Here is a 17,197-nt window from a genome sequence, read left to right as displayed (position 1 = left end):
ATCCACACTGTGGAATATATTATTTCAACCTGATTTCTGAGATAAAGACATGCTTCCATAAAAGGAGGATTACTGATATTGAAAATGTGTGGAAAGGTTTGAAAAGGCATTTTCAAGTGCAACATAACCCAGCAATTCTAGAACTTAATGGGCAAACCAAAGGAAAGTACAAGGAGAAAGGCTTAGCACCATATCCAAAGGCAGCTCACATTTGGACCTAAGGAGACTGTGGCTGGGAAATAGCATGTGCAGTAATTTTACTCATGATATACTGTGGCTTACTTATTTATTTTATATAAAATAAAAGGGAAAATACAAAACCTGGAAACCTCCCAACTGCTCTTCAACAGGTAAATAGTAAGTAAATTATGGTACAATGTTACAATGAACTACAACTTAGCAGTAAAAAAGAACAAACTATTAATTCACACAGCTTGGATGAATCTCACTCAAATGCTTATTTTGCTAAATGAAGGAAACTACTTCAAGAAAATCTGCATACTGTATAATTCCATTTATAAGGCATTCTGAAAAATGCAAAACTACAAGGGAAAATTGGGAATGAGGGGGGCAAGAGGTGACTACAAAGAAATTTGAATAGGTAAATAGATAAATAGACTGTTTTATATCTTGATTGTGATGGGGAATATAATTCTACATGCATTTGTCAAAGCTAATAACTATACACTGCAAAAGTAAACTTTTTTTATGTAAATTATACCTTAATAAAAAATTGTTTTAATATCCCCAAAGAAAAAGGGAGGTAGACTTACCTCACATGAGTTCTAACTAAACAGTAATGTATTTAAGTCTATAAATATTTCCTCCCTCACCCTCCCTGCTATTACTTTTCCACTTGCCTCCACCTGCCCCTCCCACCACCACATCCACATATCTTATCCCACAACCTAATCTTATGTGTGTGGCTCAGAGCTCCTGCCCCACTTTGATAGCAGGGACAATCCAAGTCCAGGCGCATTGTCAGAGAGCCATGTGGCACAGTTCTTGGTCATGAGGCTATGCTTTTTTCCTGTTGCCTAGCCAGGGCAAGAACTTTAATAAACATATAGCCACAGCAACATGTCAACAACATCTTTTCAACCTCCTTTGTGGGCATGAGAGGCCCAGAACAAGCCTTGGTTTTAGGAAGTGAGGCCAAACTCAGTTGGCCCAGTTACCCAGCAGGAGCCAAGAGTCTGATTGGCAACTTTCAGGCCAGACAGAGCCCAGCAAACCCAGGGCACCAGCTCTGATCACTGCTTTAAGTTCTTTTTAATTTCTTTTCTTTTCTTGGAAAGTTTATCTTGTTTTGGGATCCAGTCATGTTTATTAGTTCTCCTTTTCTATATTTCATTTATGACTTTTATAGTTTCAAAGCAGAAGAGCAAGTCTATTAGTAAACTCCTCTCAGCTCCTCAGGAAAGGATTTCTTTCTTTTTTTATTTTTTAATTGATTAAAAAAATTCTTTTTTTTTTTTTCTTTTTGTGGTGCTGGGGATTGAACCCAGGGCCTTGTACATGTGAGGCAAGCACTCTGCCAACTGAGCTATGTTCCCTGCCCTGGGACTTCAAATATATTTTAGGATAAACAAAGTAACAAAATTTCTAACTGAGAACTCTAAGGTAGTGTGTATTTTTGCTCATTTTCTTTCAGCAGAAGCTTCATCCAAATACTCAGGTGAATTTAAGGGCACTTGATTCCCAAACAGGGTATTTTAATTAACAATTCCAGTAAATGCATTCTCTCTATTAACTAAGTTATATATCATTGCACATCGAAATATGCAGTAATTATATCATGTGATAAAAAAATGAAAAGTTCTCATTTGAAAGCTTCAGATTTTCCAAATAAAAGATTGAGAACCTTCTGTTCCCAGGCTAACAAGATTTCAGAAAGGTTGGACTTTTATTTCTCAAGGAGCAGACACTAGATATGAGTAACACATGTTAATTTAGGCCTACAGAAAACAAATATAATGGGTAATTCTGCTTCCGATACTGGGTACCAGAGATCGCAACTTCACTCACCAGATGATTGGAAGACAAAAGTCTTAAGACAGGCAATTACATTTCCTTGGAATTCTAAAAGATCTCCGGCTTTCACAGCTCACCTCACCCTGGAGAATTTGAAACCCAGAATTACTGCTTTTCAAGTAAAGTTTGTAACATGCTTCATGTTCTTCAAGAAGGATCTTACAGTGGAAGTACCTATACTCATATTAAAAATGTTTATAAACATTACACTCTGCTTTCAAATCAAATGTGAATTTGTTCCAGTTTCAGAGCCTGATGCCATAAATGTCTTAAGAGATAATCTAGTCCTGTTTCTTCATTGAACAGATGAATAACTGAAAGCTGAGAGGGTGACCCCATTTCACACCATGACTCAGAGCCTTGTGTCTTGATCTCTAGTCCATCAGTCTTCCCATGTTATTCCCAGCCTCCTCCATCTTTGAGAAAGTAGCTAAGATCATTTCATCAGATTGAGACTGTCTTGCTTTCCCAGAGAAGGCAAGGCAATGTCCTATGAAATGAGACCAATGGGCTGAGTTCCCAAAATATGTGACCTTTAGAGTGATGGGCACCCAGGGATCAGCTCTGCTTGTCGCAGTCTCTGCTTGGTGTGTTTGAAAGGTGGCAATCAGCAGCAGGCACCCCCCCCTTCCCCTCCCCTTTCACATCCTGGAGGTTCTCTCCAGTTGTCCGGCTACTTGCCTACATAACTAGTTGACAACATGTGTTTTGACATGTCTTCTTTTTGTCACCTCCTATTGGGATTTTCTTTCTGCTGAGGTAACTCTCCATAACTTTCAGGTTTGTGGCTCAGGTTAAAGGATCCTTATTTCTCTTTAACTTGTTAGTTTGGTTGTTTCAATTTAGTCTTCATTTTATTGTTTTTAATTGACAAATAAAATTTCATATATTTATATATACAACATATATATATATATATATATATATATATATATATATATATATATATAAAAACACAGACACACACACACACACACACACACACACACAGTGGAATGGCTAAACCCAGCTATTTAACATACATATTGCTCACCTACTTGTGACTTTTGTTTGTGTGTGTGGTAAGAACACTTTAAATCTATTCTCTTGGCAATTTTCAAGTATCCAGCTTATTATTAATTATAGCCACCATGATGTACAATCAATCTATTGAACTTATTTCTCCTATCTTACTGACTCACATCTCTTCAATCTTTCCATCTTTTTAGTGCTTCATTTAAAATGCACAGAGATAGCCTATTTTTCTATCCAGAGTTATTAAGTACTGGAGTTATTAAATAACATTACTGAAAGCCTGCTTTACCAAACATAATAAAGGGCACTGCCTTGCAATAGCCACTCCCCCAGAAGGAAAGCTATATACAGGGGTTGATGCAGGTTAAAGCTTCAAATCTATTTGCCACTGGTTATGAACAGGGAAAAAGAAAGCTAAGGGGGGTAAAAGTATGTGGTCATTCGGAAGCATTTCAGAATCACTATCTTAAAATATTCACAAATACCAAAAGACATTACTAAGGTCATGGCCTCATTCTGAGCATATATGTTCAGAGAAATGATTAGCTATGCTTAGAAGAATAATCATTAGTTTGCTAATGAGAAAAAAAAAGTTTCCTTTTGTGAAAACCTACTTTGCAAACTGTATTTTTCACTTTGATTTTTTTTTTAATGTGGTCATGGTTATCTTGTTTTCATTCCAAATTATCAGAACATCTGCCAAATTTTCATTTTGATTCACTTGGCAATACTCTGCAGGAAGCATATAAAATGATATATTACTTTTTAAATGTTTACATTCCAATTTTATTAAAATTTCAGAAAAATGTCATGGATTGAATTGAGTTAAAAATTGACCAATTCATGCCTCTAATAAAGAAAGATGAAAGAATAATAACAACTGGTAAGGTTTGAATTTTTTAGTCAACAACTAGACTTTTACCTTAAAATATGATGTATCATATTTATAGTATGAGGTCAGGAACAAAAATTGAAAATATAGTCTGCTTTGCTGTCTGAAAGGTTAAGTGTACTGATGCATCAAAACCTCATACTACATGACATATTGAAGGCATCATTAAACCTAATTTATTTAAATCATCATAACATTTATTTAAAAATCAGTTACAATAATCAAAGGAATTAAAGACAGACAATGCCAGTGTAGCAGTAGGTGCTAAAAATTCTTTCATGCATGCCAAGAGAAGCTTCCTACCAGAGTTTCTAAGAAGCTGTTCAAGACCTCTTGAAGCGTGTGACAGGTCATCACACTCAGAGGGATATCTTCACCTTCTGTCTGTTATTGCTGTGGTCTCCTTTTAATCCCTTTAGCATTCTGCTGAAATGAAGTTTATAAACAGAAGTTTGGGACTGGATCAACACCAATACTGTCAAATATCTAAGTCAACAGTTTAAATCCTTCAGTCTGCTTCCACCTTCTGAATCTATAAATTGCTCTATATTCCTGTATTTTATAAAAGGAGTTTCACAGATGTGTTATTTTCTAGGCTATTTCCAGACCATGTGTCTTTAAAGAAAAAAAAATGTAATAGGGTCAGAAATTAAAAGCAATTAGAGTGACTTTTCAATGCATAACCGATATGAACAATCTCCTATTAAAAAATACTTGCACATGCTCTCTGACTTAAGTTTTATAGATTGTAAATTTCTTTCTAATTTTTCCTTTTTAAAAAAAGACAAAATGTTTGATACATATCTATTTCAATTGCCCCTTATGTTATTTATAAGCTATCATTTTTAAAGTTTTGAGTTATAGGAATTAAATTTGTGTAATCATATCTTTGCATAAACTAATCCCTAGAAACTCATTTAAAATGACTCATTTCTGAAAGATAAATATAGCATTTTTCTCAGTCTTAGAAATGGGCTTTGATATCGACATGAATTCAAAAGAAAAATAAATTCAGAAAGTTGTGACTGTCTTACCAAAGCTAAAGTTGACTTGCATATAACATAAAAACTGTTAAAATTATGGAGAAGGCAAAATTTAACTTTTTAAATAATACTCAAATACGTCAATAAATTATAAAGTAGTCTCACCTATTCATTTGAACTAACGCTGGATGATAAGTTTTCATGAAAACAACCAAACCCTCTTTTTCCTTTTTTTTTTTTCACTAAACTGTTTAATGAGGTTACAGAGAGTACATGGGTTTCTCCCCACCCCCCACTCTTTTCTTTAAAATAAAACCCCTATTCAGATTCTCCATTGCCAAGAGTACTATTCCTACGTAACATACCATGCCTGAAAACACTAGCTTTTGCACAAATGTTTTCAACTAATATTATTAACAGATTGAATCCACAAAAATCTTTTCAGCTGCTCTCCTAAATCCAAACACATTTCTCCTCAGTTAAACAGGCAAGGATGGGTTTAGGGAGGAAAATCTATGAGATTACCATTGTGTTCATCCCCTTTGGTTGGCAGAATAAGGCAGCACAAAATGCCAACTTTCATGATCCAAATAAACCATGGACAATTGAGGGCCTGGGCTGCCTGGAAGTCAGTCCTCCAAATTAATTCTATTCATGTGTCCTTCTTTTGCAGTTTTCAGAATATGATGACACAGGTAACAGAAAAAAATTCAGAGGTAAAGAAATCAGCTAGTTTATAAAAAACAGGAGGCAAATCTTTCTGAAGAGGAAACAAGGCATTTCATTATAATGCTACCTTCAAACATATATTCATTCAAGATTAATTTAATTTTATTTCTTAACTTTAATAAACGTTATTGATTTTCACAATTTTAGATATTGCTAAAATTGCAGACTACAGCTAGAGTAGTGGAATTAATTTTATTTTCATGTGGCTCCCTCCTGACAATTCAACAAATTGTTATGAATCTTAGAGTGGAGTTTGTTTCTAAAATAAGTTTTGATGCTCCCTCTACCCAATTAGGAAAATTAAAAGACCATTTGATGCAATTGGTAATAGTTTCTTTTTCTTCCCACGTTGATCCATTTGTTCCTAGGACCCAAATCCTGGGACATTTTAACTGCTTGGCAGGCTTTTTTATGGAAATGAAGAGAGGCAGTGAAGAGATTGAGGGAAGAGAGAATTTTTCACAATGTTCCACTTGTAATCTTAGGTTCTGAATCAAAATACGATTTCTTTATTAATGACTTGATGGTGGAATGTCTGGGAATGTGTTTAAATTTAGTTGTTACCTTTCTGTGTCATCATAGAAACAAGAGGAGCTCTTAGGTTGGGAAATACAACCCTCATGTAAATGACAGCTTTGCAGATAGGAAGAAAAGAATGAATATGCTCCAATCTTTGGAACCTATTTTTAAAACTCCCAGATGTTTATTCTTCCTTCACTTTGGATTTGGGGGGTAAGGAATATTTTCCTGCCTAAATTCACACACACTGACCCAATTCCCTGTGTCCCTTTCAACTTGCATGACATCATAACATCCCTTTACTTCAACTAGATGTTGAAAAACAGTTGCAAATAAGAGAAGATTGGGAAATGTGAACAGAAAGGAGGCTTGGGCAAAGAGAATCACATTCTCTTCATTTTCTTCGTATAAAATTTGCTGAATCTCCCTTTTCGAAAATAATTAATGTTTAACAGGGCTTTGACGAAATCTAAGAGGTTGTGGTGGTTTTCTTTGGATGGACAAAGGCGCAGGGAGGAGGGAATAATGATGAGCCATACAGGGAAGGTTAGTGTAGACAGGAGCAGTTTCCAAGTAATTGCTTAGATGTGCGGTCCATTGCGTCTCACTCCACTTTTCCAGCGCAACCTTGCATCAGCGGTCCAAGCTGGTGAGGCCAGGCTGAGAGGAAAAGAGCACGCTTCGCAATTGGAACTTCTGTGTTTAAGGATGGACCGCCCGAACAGAGGGAACGCAGTGCGACACTCACGTAATCTCCCAGACTGGTCGTTGCTAGTGGGCTCAGTGACTGCATGGCACCTGGGCTTCTGAGGTGTCCTTAGATCCATCCTAAAGCACCCAACCCGAGGCCAAACCAGGGCCGGGACTGGATAGAGCGGTCCCTGCCTGGGCAGCAAGAGTGCAAAGCTGTGTGGGGCGAGACTAGGGCCCGCACTCTCTACCTCTCTCATCCAGAGGGGTATACAGTGGCCCTTCTGTCAATGGTTAGCTTTTGACACAGATAGACAGTTTTGCTTCTCCAGGCACTGGCGTGAAGGGTTGGGGTGGAAGGGAAGTTCTGCGCCATCTGCGCACCTGGACTGACCGAAACCGTAGGGGTGGGGAAGCTCAACCACCGGTCAGCCCAGCAACTAAAAAGAGGTTTGGGTAAAACTACACTAGGGCATTGTCTTCAAGTTTTAATTTTCATTAAAAATAAATTATACTGTAGTTAATTAAACTCCAATCGCTCAGGACGCTCACCATCTATGAAACCAGTTATAGACAAGGAGTTCACTTATAAATAAGGCAAACCAAAAATTCAATCTGGAAAGATTTGATTTAAAATATTCACTTTCTACTTTCAGAGACGTGGCTCTGCTGAGGACGTCAGATCTCTTTGTCTTCCTCAGAGCTTTTTCAGTCCTTTCCTCCAAGCCATGCAATAAAATGATTTGATTTTTAAAAATGGAAATAAAATATTCACTTTTAAAACACAAGTTTCTTCAAGAATGCATTTGTTTGCATGTTTACAGCTGAGAATCTGGGAGACTTTCTATTGAATTTAAACAGGGGAGTAAATAATACGGTTCGCTTTGGTGTCTCCTTACTGCCTCTTTCTTGAGGTTGGGCTCTCAATAATCCCAACTTCTGTGCCAGTCCCTAATTCTGGCCCGCCACATTCCAGTCACCTTTTTCCGCCACCTTACCAAGGAGACAGCCAAGTCTCAATTCATTCCTAAACTTTTACATTTTCTTCCCCAAGGAGCTGCAAAGAGGATAGTTGGGGAGGTGGAGATATTTGCAGGTAGGAGGTCCGAGTCTGCTGAGTTCTCCTGGCCAAAGACACAACCGCCCGGGGAAGGCTTAACAATTGGTAGTGCACACTTTCACCTCTCTAAAATGAAACAACATCGCAGCTTTTGTCATTACCAGTCGAAGAAGCAGCAGAAGTCCTTTCTGGACTGTCTGCAGTTTCTAGGATACCCCTTAAATTCAACGGGTCCATGTCCCAAAAAATTATGTGAATGTTAAAAGACGCGGGTTGACGAGGTCACCGCCTGCAAAGCCAGGTGTTCGGAGGCTGAATAAGGCCCCCTAAGAGACTCCTCGAAAGTTTTTTCGAAGCAGGTGCAGCCAGAGATCAAGCGTGATCTATGCAGAACAAGCCGGTTTGGGTGATGGGCACCAAAGGGAAAGTGGGGGATTCAACTTTAGAGAGACAGAAGGGAGCTACCCTAGAAAGTGCAACTGGGGAGTTTGGAGGAGCGGGTTGGAGGAGGCGCAAAGGAGGTGAGCAGGTGAAGCGGTAACTGGAGTCAGCCACTACCACTTCCCCGAAGTGGGAGCTCCTCTGTGTCCGGGAGGAATCCCTGGACTTGTTCAATATTCCGTTTGCGAAGACCCAGATCCCCTAGGAATTCCAGGGAACACACATCACCCGGAGCCTAGAGCAGAGAATCTGCTGCACCTTTCCACTCCCAGACCCACACACTCAGTTTCCAATGTGAGGATCAGCCTCTCCCACCAGAATTTTCCCTGACTTTCGTTCTCTTTGAATGTAAGAGTCCCAATTACTCTTTCTCTGTAGGAGCGGAGTTCATACTCTTTCTCTTTCTTTCTCTCTCCCGGTTGTCCCTGTCTCCCTTTCACCCCACTCCTCTCCTCCCCTTTCTCCCACCCACCCAACTCCTTTTAGGCTAGGAAAGCCCTACTAGCGGTGCAAAGCTTCGGGCCCCAAGTTCGGGATCCCACAGTCTCTGGCACCCTTGGCCTCACGCTTGCTGCAAGGAGTTCTGAGAAACACGCCGGTGGCCCCTTAGGCTGATTGCCCTTGTTATCCATTGGGCCCCAGGTCCCCGCCCCCCACCACCCCTCCCCCTCGGAGACCGGGGTGTGGCGTCAGCACGTCCGCGGGACGTGGGGTTTAAATGCCCACTAGCGGGAGCCCAGGCGCTCTGTCCCGGAGCGCAGCCCCGGCTAAAATTGCAGGAGTGGGAGGGGAGCGAGCCAGCTGGATCCCGAGTCGCTGAGCGAGCCGGCCCTCGCTCCGCCGCAGATGACTCCGGAGCTCAGACCCAAGCGCCGCCCATGCAGCATCCCTGAGCTCCGCCGAACCAGAGTTAATGAAAAAACTTTTAACCGTCTCCGCGGCGGGGAGCCATGAGCTGTCTGGATGTTATGTACCAAGTCTATGGTCCTCCGCAGCCTTACTTCGCAGCCGCCTACACCCCCTATCACCAGGTACGTTTCTCCTTAGGGTCTGGGCTCAAAACTTGGAAAATTGATGACTCCCCTCCTCCGATCTTCCGAGTACCGCTGGTTCCCCAAGGTCCGAAGTGTTTCGGGTGTCCAGGGTTTCAGGCTAGCCCCTGGCGCCGCCGGGATGTGGGGATTGCCCGCGCTGCCATCCAGTTGGCTGTTCACTTAGCTAACCCCTTTAGCTCGCCCGTTTGCTCTCTTGGGAAGACAGCTAAGCCTTGCTTATGTGCACCCGAGTCTTCCTGTGAATAATGAGAGGAGGATCCGGGATAGATTTTCTTAGTTTGTCGGACTTAGGACTCCTAGTGCAGTGCGGGGGGCCTTCAGGCAGAGCTTAAGCGGGGAACACCAAACTTTGGTCCTGAAGGTGAGAATGGCAACAAAATCAAAAGCAAAGGCCAGTCTCTGTCTTTAGGTCTGAGATGCAAAGGCTCCTTGCATTATTGTCTATGTAAGCTTACTTATCTCAGGAATAATTTCTTCCAGTTTAATTCTCAGGCAATTGGGCCAATTAATTCCAGAACCGCAAAGAAGGCGTTGGTTTCCTAATCTCTGCTTTGCTAGGTTCTAGACAATATCATTAGGGTGCAGGGTGCGCTTGACTGATCGAGCTTCATAGATAATACTTCCCATTTCTTAAGTCTGGGTAGCTGAATCAGGCAGTCTAGGCTTCAACAAACTCACTTAAAAGACCACTTAACCCCGGTCCTGCAAACTCTTCAAGTTTCATTTAATTCCACCAATTTTTCTTTTCCTTGGGCTGTATCTAGTCAATGATTCCTTCATCTCCTCAGCTGATCTAGCAGAAACCTAGGATACTGTGGGAAAAGAACAAAAGCACACACCTGGGGCCCAGACTAGGTTGGAAAATGTGTTCCTGGGCTTCCACTTTGGGGAAACTGAAATACACTATAATGGTCCAGTCACCGTTTTCATCAGTTTTGAGTTCAGAATGTTTACTTTGAAATGGACTAATGAACGATGGATTGGGTAGGTTTTGCTCCTAGTTTTCTTCCCGCATCCTTCCCTCTTTAAAATTTCCAATCTGGAGTTTGTAGTTGCAATGCTAACTTTAGGAATCATCCAAACGTCACTGAAAGCCAGGTGGAAAAATGGCCTTTAGGAAGTGGCAACATTGCTAAATAACTGAAATTTGTTTTTTGCTTCAACCTCTGAGATGCACTCCTTCTCAGGACAGAACTATTGCAAGGTGGAGAGAGGTAGGTTGGTTTTCTGTCTGGCCCTTTCTCCTCCTGGACCCTGAACCAATCTATTGCACTAAGATCTCTGTTAATTTTTCTATGACTTAACACCCGCGCCCCAAGGCCATCTCTGCCTGCAGAATGCTTTAACACTATATTCAGGCCATTGCTCATTTCTAAGAAAATGTTCTCAGCAGCTGCACTTGGTTTTATAAACTCACTGTCAGACCTCATGATTTACCCAACCTCACAATCATGATGTTAACCTTCTTGTTCTTGCTCCTTTTCACGAGATACTAAGGGTGGAAATATTCATAGAGCACTGCTTTTTCTTCACTTAAAAGATCTGTTTAAAAATGGAAACAGACTTTTAAATTGATAATTTATGGGTAACTAAACACATATCAACTTGCATTTATTAAATCCCCAATCACAATGTCATCTCACATTTACCCATTTAGTTACTAACTTAAACTCTTTCTCACTTCCTGTGGCAGTTCTTCTTTCACATTCCCGGTTGTGGGTAGTGTATTTTGTATTTTGGGTTTTTTTTTTCCAAAAAAAATTTTAAAAGTATGAGGATGTTTAATATTGTATCTTGTTCTTCTATTTTGGATTCTCAAGCAGGCAACAGTCAGGCCCTACCTGGATTTAAGTACTCTTTATCCTTGGAGGCTGATTTTTAAAATGTGTGTTTGGGGCTCTGAGGTCAAACTCAGCTCATAACCTGACTTTTTGAGCACTTTCTGGAACTATCATCCTCACATAGTAGAGATTTCCTTGCAATCCAGTAGTAACTCAAGGAGGCAGAGGTACCAAGGATGACAGCCTTCCTCTAAAGAAGCCCACCCTTGCTAGGGTGCAGGTTGCAAGTCCTGGTGACCTTGTCCTATTGCTGGTTTTATGTGAAGGGCACAAGGCAAACACACACACAGATGCCACTTTCCCCATGGATACCTTAGGGATTTGGATGAGGGAGTTCAGTCTGAACCCAATTTACCATTTGTTTTGAAACTGACATTCATTCATTCTCATTCTCATTCATTCTCTCTCTCTCTCTCTCTCTCTCTCTCTCTCTCTCTCTCTCCAGAAGCTAGCCTATTACTCCAAAATGCAGGAAGCCCAAGAGTGCAACGCCAGCCCCAGCAGCAGTGGCAGTGGCAGCTCCTCATTTTCTAGCCAAACCCCAGCCAGCATAAAAGAGGAGGAAGGCAGCCCAGAGAAAGAGCGCCCACCAGAGGCAGAGTACATCAACTCCCGCTGCGTCCTCTTCACCTATTTCCAGGGGGACATCAGCTCCGTGGTGGATGAACATTTCAGTAGGGCCCTGAGCCAGCCTAGCAGCTACTCCCCGAGCTGTACCAGCAGCAAAGCACCAAGGAGCTCTGGTCCCTGGCGAGGTGAGTTTGGGGATCCTACTGGGAAGAATAGATGGAAGGCTCTCTCAACTTGAGGTTCACCTACAGGGGCCCAAGATTTGCAGCTGAAAGAACACTAGATGTCAAAGAAGTGGCAAAGAGGGCATTTGAGGAGAGTAGTAAGAACAATGATGGGGAGAAAGGGCTTGGGTATAATATTTCTTCTTAAAGAGGCAAAGCAGAGCAATGACCTGGAAATAAACACAAGTCTTGGAATTCAAAGGTCTGGATTCATGTGTTGGCTCTACCACTTCCTAGCATTATGACCTTGGGCAAGTCTCTTAACCTTTTTGAGGTCACTATTTACTAGTCTCTAAAATTAGAATAACACTTGCCATCCTAACCATCATCAGAGAAGGCTTTAAGACTGGAACATTAGAATGTATGTAAATTTGAGGTTTCCAACACCCTCCCAAACTCAGTGGCACAGGAACTTTACCTACAACTTAATGGGCATTTTTCCAATTTCAATTAAAAAAAAAAAAAATTGCCCAGAAGTCCTGGACTCCTTCTGCAAGCAATGTCTGCTGGAGAACATGCCCTAAAACCAACCTATGCCTTTTGCCATGTTTCAATTACTTAGGAAATCTTGAAGCAGAAAATGTCTTTTCAATAGCAAATGTAGTGGTTTTCCCAACACATCTCCTCTTAAAGATTTTTCTTCCCTCCCCATAAAGCACCACTTTAGTCTGAGACAATGATTACTTAAGTCAACCAAATCTCTCTTCTATTCTGAAATCTCAGCTTCCCTTTATTCACAATAAGACAAAGGTAGGAGAAAACATTTAATAAACTTGCTCACTGAGCTTAGTTTTGATGTGTACCAACTTGAGAAATGAGGACTTTATTGTTTAAAAATAATTGTCATTTTGGAGGAGATGAGGATGCTCCCTTTCCCCACCCACCCACCCTTTTTCCCTAAGAGTCTAGCAGTTTGCATAAATCTTGTCCTTAGACAAGACCCCCCAAAAATAGTTTAAATACAGGACTTTATTATTATTATTATTCTCCAATTACCTGAATATTTTAAGGGGAAGACTGTTTGCCATTTAGCATACATTTCAAGTAATTTGAAATTCTCTTATATTTAGTACAGATGGCTTCCCCCAGAGGATGGGGCTTTGAATTAAATGTATGTCTTTCCTTTCCTACTAAAAGCAAAAAAAAAAAAAAAATTAATTAATTTAATCGCTGTTCCCTTAAAATGCTACCATGCATTAGGGATTAACAGATAAAATGACTATTACTATTATTGTTGCTATTACTATTCTTCCTGACGTCCTTATTTTGATGCAGACACTTTGTTTATTGAAATTTGGGATTTAAAAACCTGTCCCTTAATGTCCCTCTTTGCAAATAATACAACAGCTCCTTTAATATATCTATTTTACCCTTTTGCTTGAGTTCTTGGTGAAAAAATATTTGAAATAAGGTTTCTAAAAAGAAAACTAATAATAGCAAGACTTCGAAATATGTTGATGAACTGCGAGTCTATCAGAGACATTGGAGGGGCACAATTTCTGGAATAAGAAAGACTGAAAGAGGAGGTAGTGAGATCGCTAGGCGGCCAACTGGAGGACGGGTCTTAGCTTGAGGAGAGCCTGAGGACAGAGAAAGGAAAGTCGCGTCTGCCCTGAGGCTGCTCAGGCAGCTCGGCTGAAGTGGGGTAAAGCTTCCTGTTCCCCAAAACTTGTGCAGGCAGAAGGGACCTCTCCGTTCTTCCTCTCTTCCACTGTCCGGTTTCTGCATTAAGGATACTTCTGCAAAATTGGAGGAATCCAGCAGCTGTGGTGATTTCTGGGTGCCGGGACCTCCTTTTTACGGGCTGCGTCCTTGTAAAGGTGCAGCTCGGAGACAGATGCTACCGGTCCGCCTCTCACACACACCCAGTTGCAGCTTTCCCGCCCTTACCGAGCCGGACTGTTCAGTTCCAAAGGCAGTGTGGGTCAGCGTTCCTGTAGAGCTGCAGTGACCTGGCCCTGTGTTTCCTCCTTTCCGCCTCCCCCGCCAGCAGACAGCTCCTTCCCGATGAACCAGCGCAGCTTTCCCGCCTCCTTCTGGAACAGCGCGTACCAGGCACCAGTACCCGCACCTCTGGGCAGTCCTCTGGCCGCGGCTCACTCTGAGCTGCCCTTCGCCACCGCAGACCCCTACTCTCCCGCGGCGCTGCACAGCCACCTGCACCAGGGCGCAGCCGAGGCATGGCACCACGCACACCCGCACCACGCACATCCCCACCACCCCTACGCGCTGGGCGGCGCCCTAGGCGCCCAGGCCGCTGCCTACCCGCGGCCCACCGCTGTGCATGAAGTCTACGCGCCGCACTTCGACCCTCGCTACGGTCCTTTGCTGATGCCTGCCTCCTCCGGGCGCCCGGCCCGCCTCGCACCAGCTCCGGCCCCCGCGCCGGGCAGCCCACCTTGCGAGCTCTCCGCAAAGGGCGAGCCAGCCAGCGGCGCGTGGACCGCACCCGGGGGGCCCTTCGTGAGCCCCACGGGAGACGTGACCCAGGGCCTGGGCCTCAGCGTGGACTCAGGTAAGCGGAGGAGGGAGTGTAGCCTCTCCGGGGCCCCTCCAGCGCTGTACCCGACCCTGGGCTAAGCCTTAGACCCCTTTAGTCCTGGGAGACTCTGGGACTCTGTGGTCAGAGTCTGCATGGATTGTGTTTGAGCTGATACAGAACCCTGTGCCATCGATGTGGACGGGGTTAAAAAATAGGACCCTGCCCTAACCTGGCTGTAAAATATTACAGAAGACTCCCTCCCCTCTTTTCTTTTTGAATAAAATTTGGTGGGAAGGTTCTAGCTCTGCGCTGTTCAGAATTGTAGCCACCAGCCACAATGTGACTACTGAGCACTTCGTATGTGTGACTAGGGCAAATTAAGATGTGCTGTCAGTACATAATACACACTGGGGTTTCAAAAACATTGTGCTAAATAGGAATGTAAAATTCACCTCCTTAATATTTTTATATTGATTTTGCATGTTCAAATATGTTCAAAACGTTGCATATTAAATATATTGGGTTAAATAAAACATACTATTAAAATTCTTACTTGTTTCTTTTTTACTTTTTTTTTTTTTTAATGTGGCTGCTAGAAAATTTAGGATTATGCCTATGGCTCCCACTGTATTCCTATTGGACAGCGCTGATCTAGATCTAGAGTACCTGCTGAGAGTGTAGTTTAAAATACTCTATGACTTGCTTGGGGCTCTCCTAGTGATAGTCATTTGATTCTTAGATCAGCTTAATTGCCAAATTAAATAGGAATCTTAAAATGTAAAACTTACAGACTGTGATTTTAACGATAATTCTGAGATGCTAAATCTCTGACTTAATTTGAAAGGTATAAATGAGGATTTTTTTTGCTTTCTTTTATTTTTAAAACAAATGAAAAAATGTTATATTAAAAGTGAAACAACTAGCTTGTAGTCTTGTCCACTCAGGTGAAGATTTACTTTTCTGTTTGCTTTGATTTTACTTTCATTTACCATTCACCCTTTCCCCTTTAGATGAAGTCTGTGACTTTCACAATAAAACAGTGGTGGTTTGTTTTTCTTTTTCCTTAAATATCTTGTGCCTTCCCTCCCCCTTCCTTCTCTCTCCCTCTCTTTTTGTTCTCTCTCTCTCTCCCTCCCTCCCTCTCTCTCTCCCTGCTTCTCCTTTCCTCCCTCCTCTCATTCCCACCTTTCCTTCTGTCTTTTCCTCCCTCTCTCTTCCCCACCTCCTCTTTCTCTCTTTTATCTTCTCTGTTTTCAGGTTTACAGCCTCAGGACAAAAGCAAGGATCTGTACTGGTTTTAGAGCCCAACTTCTTCCCTGTAGGTCTCTGCATAGTGCAATTGGTGACTCAGAGCTGAAATGGAGTGGGTTTGTAATAGCTTCTGATCTTGGTTTGCAGCTCCTCGTTATTCCCTCTGTGGTGCATCCCTTCTGAGCTGATCTGCTGACCCAGGGTTTCCCCTCCCTTTCCTTTCTGACCAGCCATGGAGGCTCAGCATCTGTGCCTCTCACTTCGTGGATGAGGACACGGGGGAAGGCAGAGACTTCAAACTTCTCCATGTATTGAGAAAATTAAAAGGCACATTTACAGAAATCTCATCTAAAGTTAATTTCTTCCAAAAGAGCAGATCCAGAGACTCTGAATTATTTTCAATGATTTTGGCCAAATCACTGGAAATATCTGTGGTGAGATTGTTTAGTCAGGTGATATGACACCATAAGCTTTCATGGAATGGGAAAAATATTTTTTATGCTGTTGTGAATTACTTGATTAGGCAGTGTGATCATTACACTACTGATGTCAACATCCTCAGGTTTAAAAATGTCATTTACATCTGCAACAAAGACTGTGGTAGAGAAGTAAAAAGAAGCCAATTCTTCCTTCTTCAAGGCTCAGCCTCCAGCTTCTTTCCTGCCCATCTCCTTCCCACAACACCCACTCCAGACAGAAAGACACTTTTTCCTTTGGACTGTGAACATGGAAGCCTCAGTCTGAATGTGAGTGGCAAGTGGCTGATCTGGAGCCACCTGCCCAAGTCTTACTGAAATGCAGCTGTTGTAGGACAACTGTTTAAAACTCCAGAAATACATCGACCAAGGTGGCACTTCCCAGTGTTTGGCAGAACAATTGCAATTGCACTGGATATATTATATATATATGTATATATATCATCTTTTTTACAAGGAACATTTTACAATGAAAGAAGAACCCTGCTCTGCCTTCTCTCCCACAAATTCTGTCCCTCCCTTTATCCTCCAGATGAAAGATGCAATAAAAGATTCCAACTGTCTTCATGGAAAGGAACAAGAAATCACCCACCACTAGGGGAAAAAACATCTATGGAGTAAACAACATCTCAAATATTTTTCTCAGTCTCGAAGGTTGTGATTGGTCACTTTTGTATTGGAACAGGGGAAAGGGTCTGTGTGTGGGCAAAGGTGAAGGAGATAAGGAAGAAGAAACAAACATTAAAGATGTCTATTTACTACAAGTTCACTGTCTTGTTTCATAAAAATAAATGTCTTAGTTTTTCTTTAGAATAAAATAATTTATAGTAGTGTAATCTAATGTCAGCAATATCATGAGCAACACACACACACACACACACACACACCACATTTTTTTGTAAGTGTTTGCTATATTTTGAAATCTGTTAATCCCTT

General features: G+C 41.7%; 1 protein-coding gene across 5 annotated transcripts; it reads left to right on the top strand.

The window, feature by feature from the left end:
* Positions 1-9,119: 9,119 nt before the first annotated feature.
* Positions 9,120-16,992, top strand: Vgll2 (vestigial like family member 2). Of its 5 annotated transcripts, none has more exons than XM_076859799.1 (4): positions 9,120-9,393; positions 11,704-12,013; positions 14,046-14,567; positions 15,933-16,992. In XM_076859799.1, the coding sequence occupies exons 1-4, from the start codon at positions 9,313-9,315 to the stop codon at positions 15,971-15,973; spliced, it is 954 nt and encodes a 317-aa protein (XP_076715914.1). In that variant the 5' UTR covers positions 9,120-9,312; the 3' UTR covers positions 15,974-16,992. The 5 variants fall into 5 exon arrangements, with proteins under 5 accessions (XP_076715914.1, XP_076715913.1, XP_076715912.1 ...); XM_076859798.1 differs by having other exon boundaries at positions 14,043-14,567; XM_076859797.1 differs by lacking the exon at positions 15,933-16,992 and adding an exon at positions 15,792-15,850 and having other exon boundaries at positions 14,043-14,567.
* Positions 16,993-17,197: the final 205 nt, after the last annotated feature.

Source organism: Callospermophilus lateralis, chromosome 6 (genome assembly GCF_048772815.1).
Source record: "Callospermophilus lateralis isolate mCalLat2 chromosome 6, mCalLat2.hap1, whole genome shotgun sequence".
In the NCBI taxonomy this organism is placed as follows: Eukaryota; Metazoa; Chordata; class Mammalia; order Rodentia; family Sciuridae; genus Callospermophilus; species Callospermophilus lateralis.
This window is presented reverse-complemented; position numbering and strand designations above follow the sequence as displayed.

Excerpts from the sequence above, each read along its gene's own strand:
- Vgll2 (XM_076859795.1), top strand. The coding sequence starts at position 9,313 with ATGAGCTGTCTGGATGTTATGTACCAAGTCTATGGTCCTCCGCAGCCT. Across the intron at positions 9,394-11,703 it reads CCTACACCCCCTATCACCAG|AAGCTAGCCTATTACTCCAA; the intron begins GTACGTTTCTCC and ends CTCTCTCTCCAG. Across the intron at positions 12,014-14,042 it reads GAGCTCTGGTCCCTGGCGAG|CAGACAGCTCCTTCCCGATG; the intron begins GTGAGTTTGGGG and ends CTCCCCCGCCAG.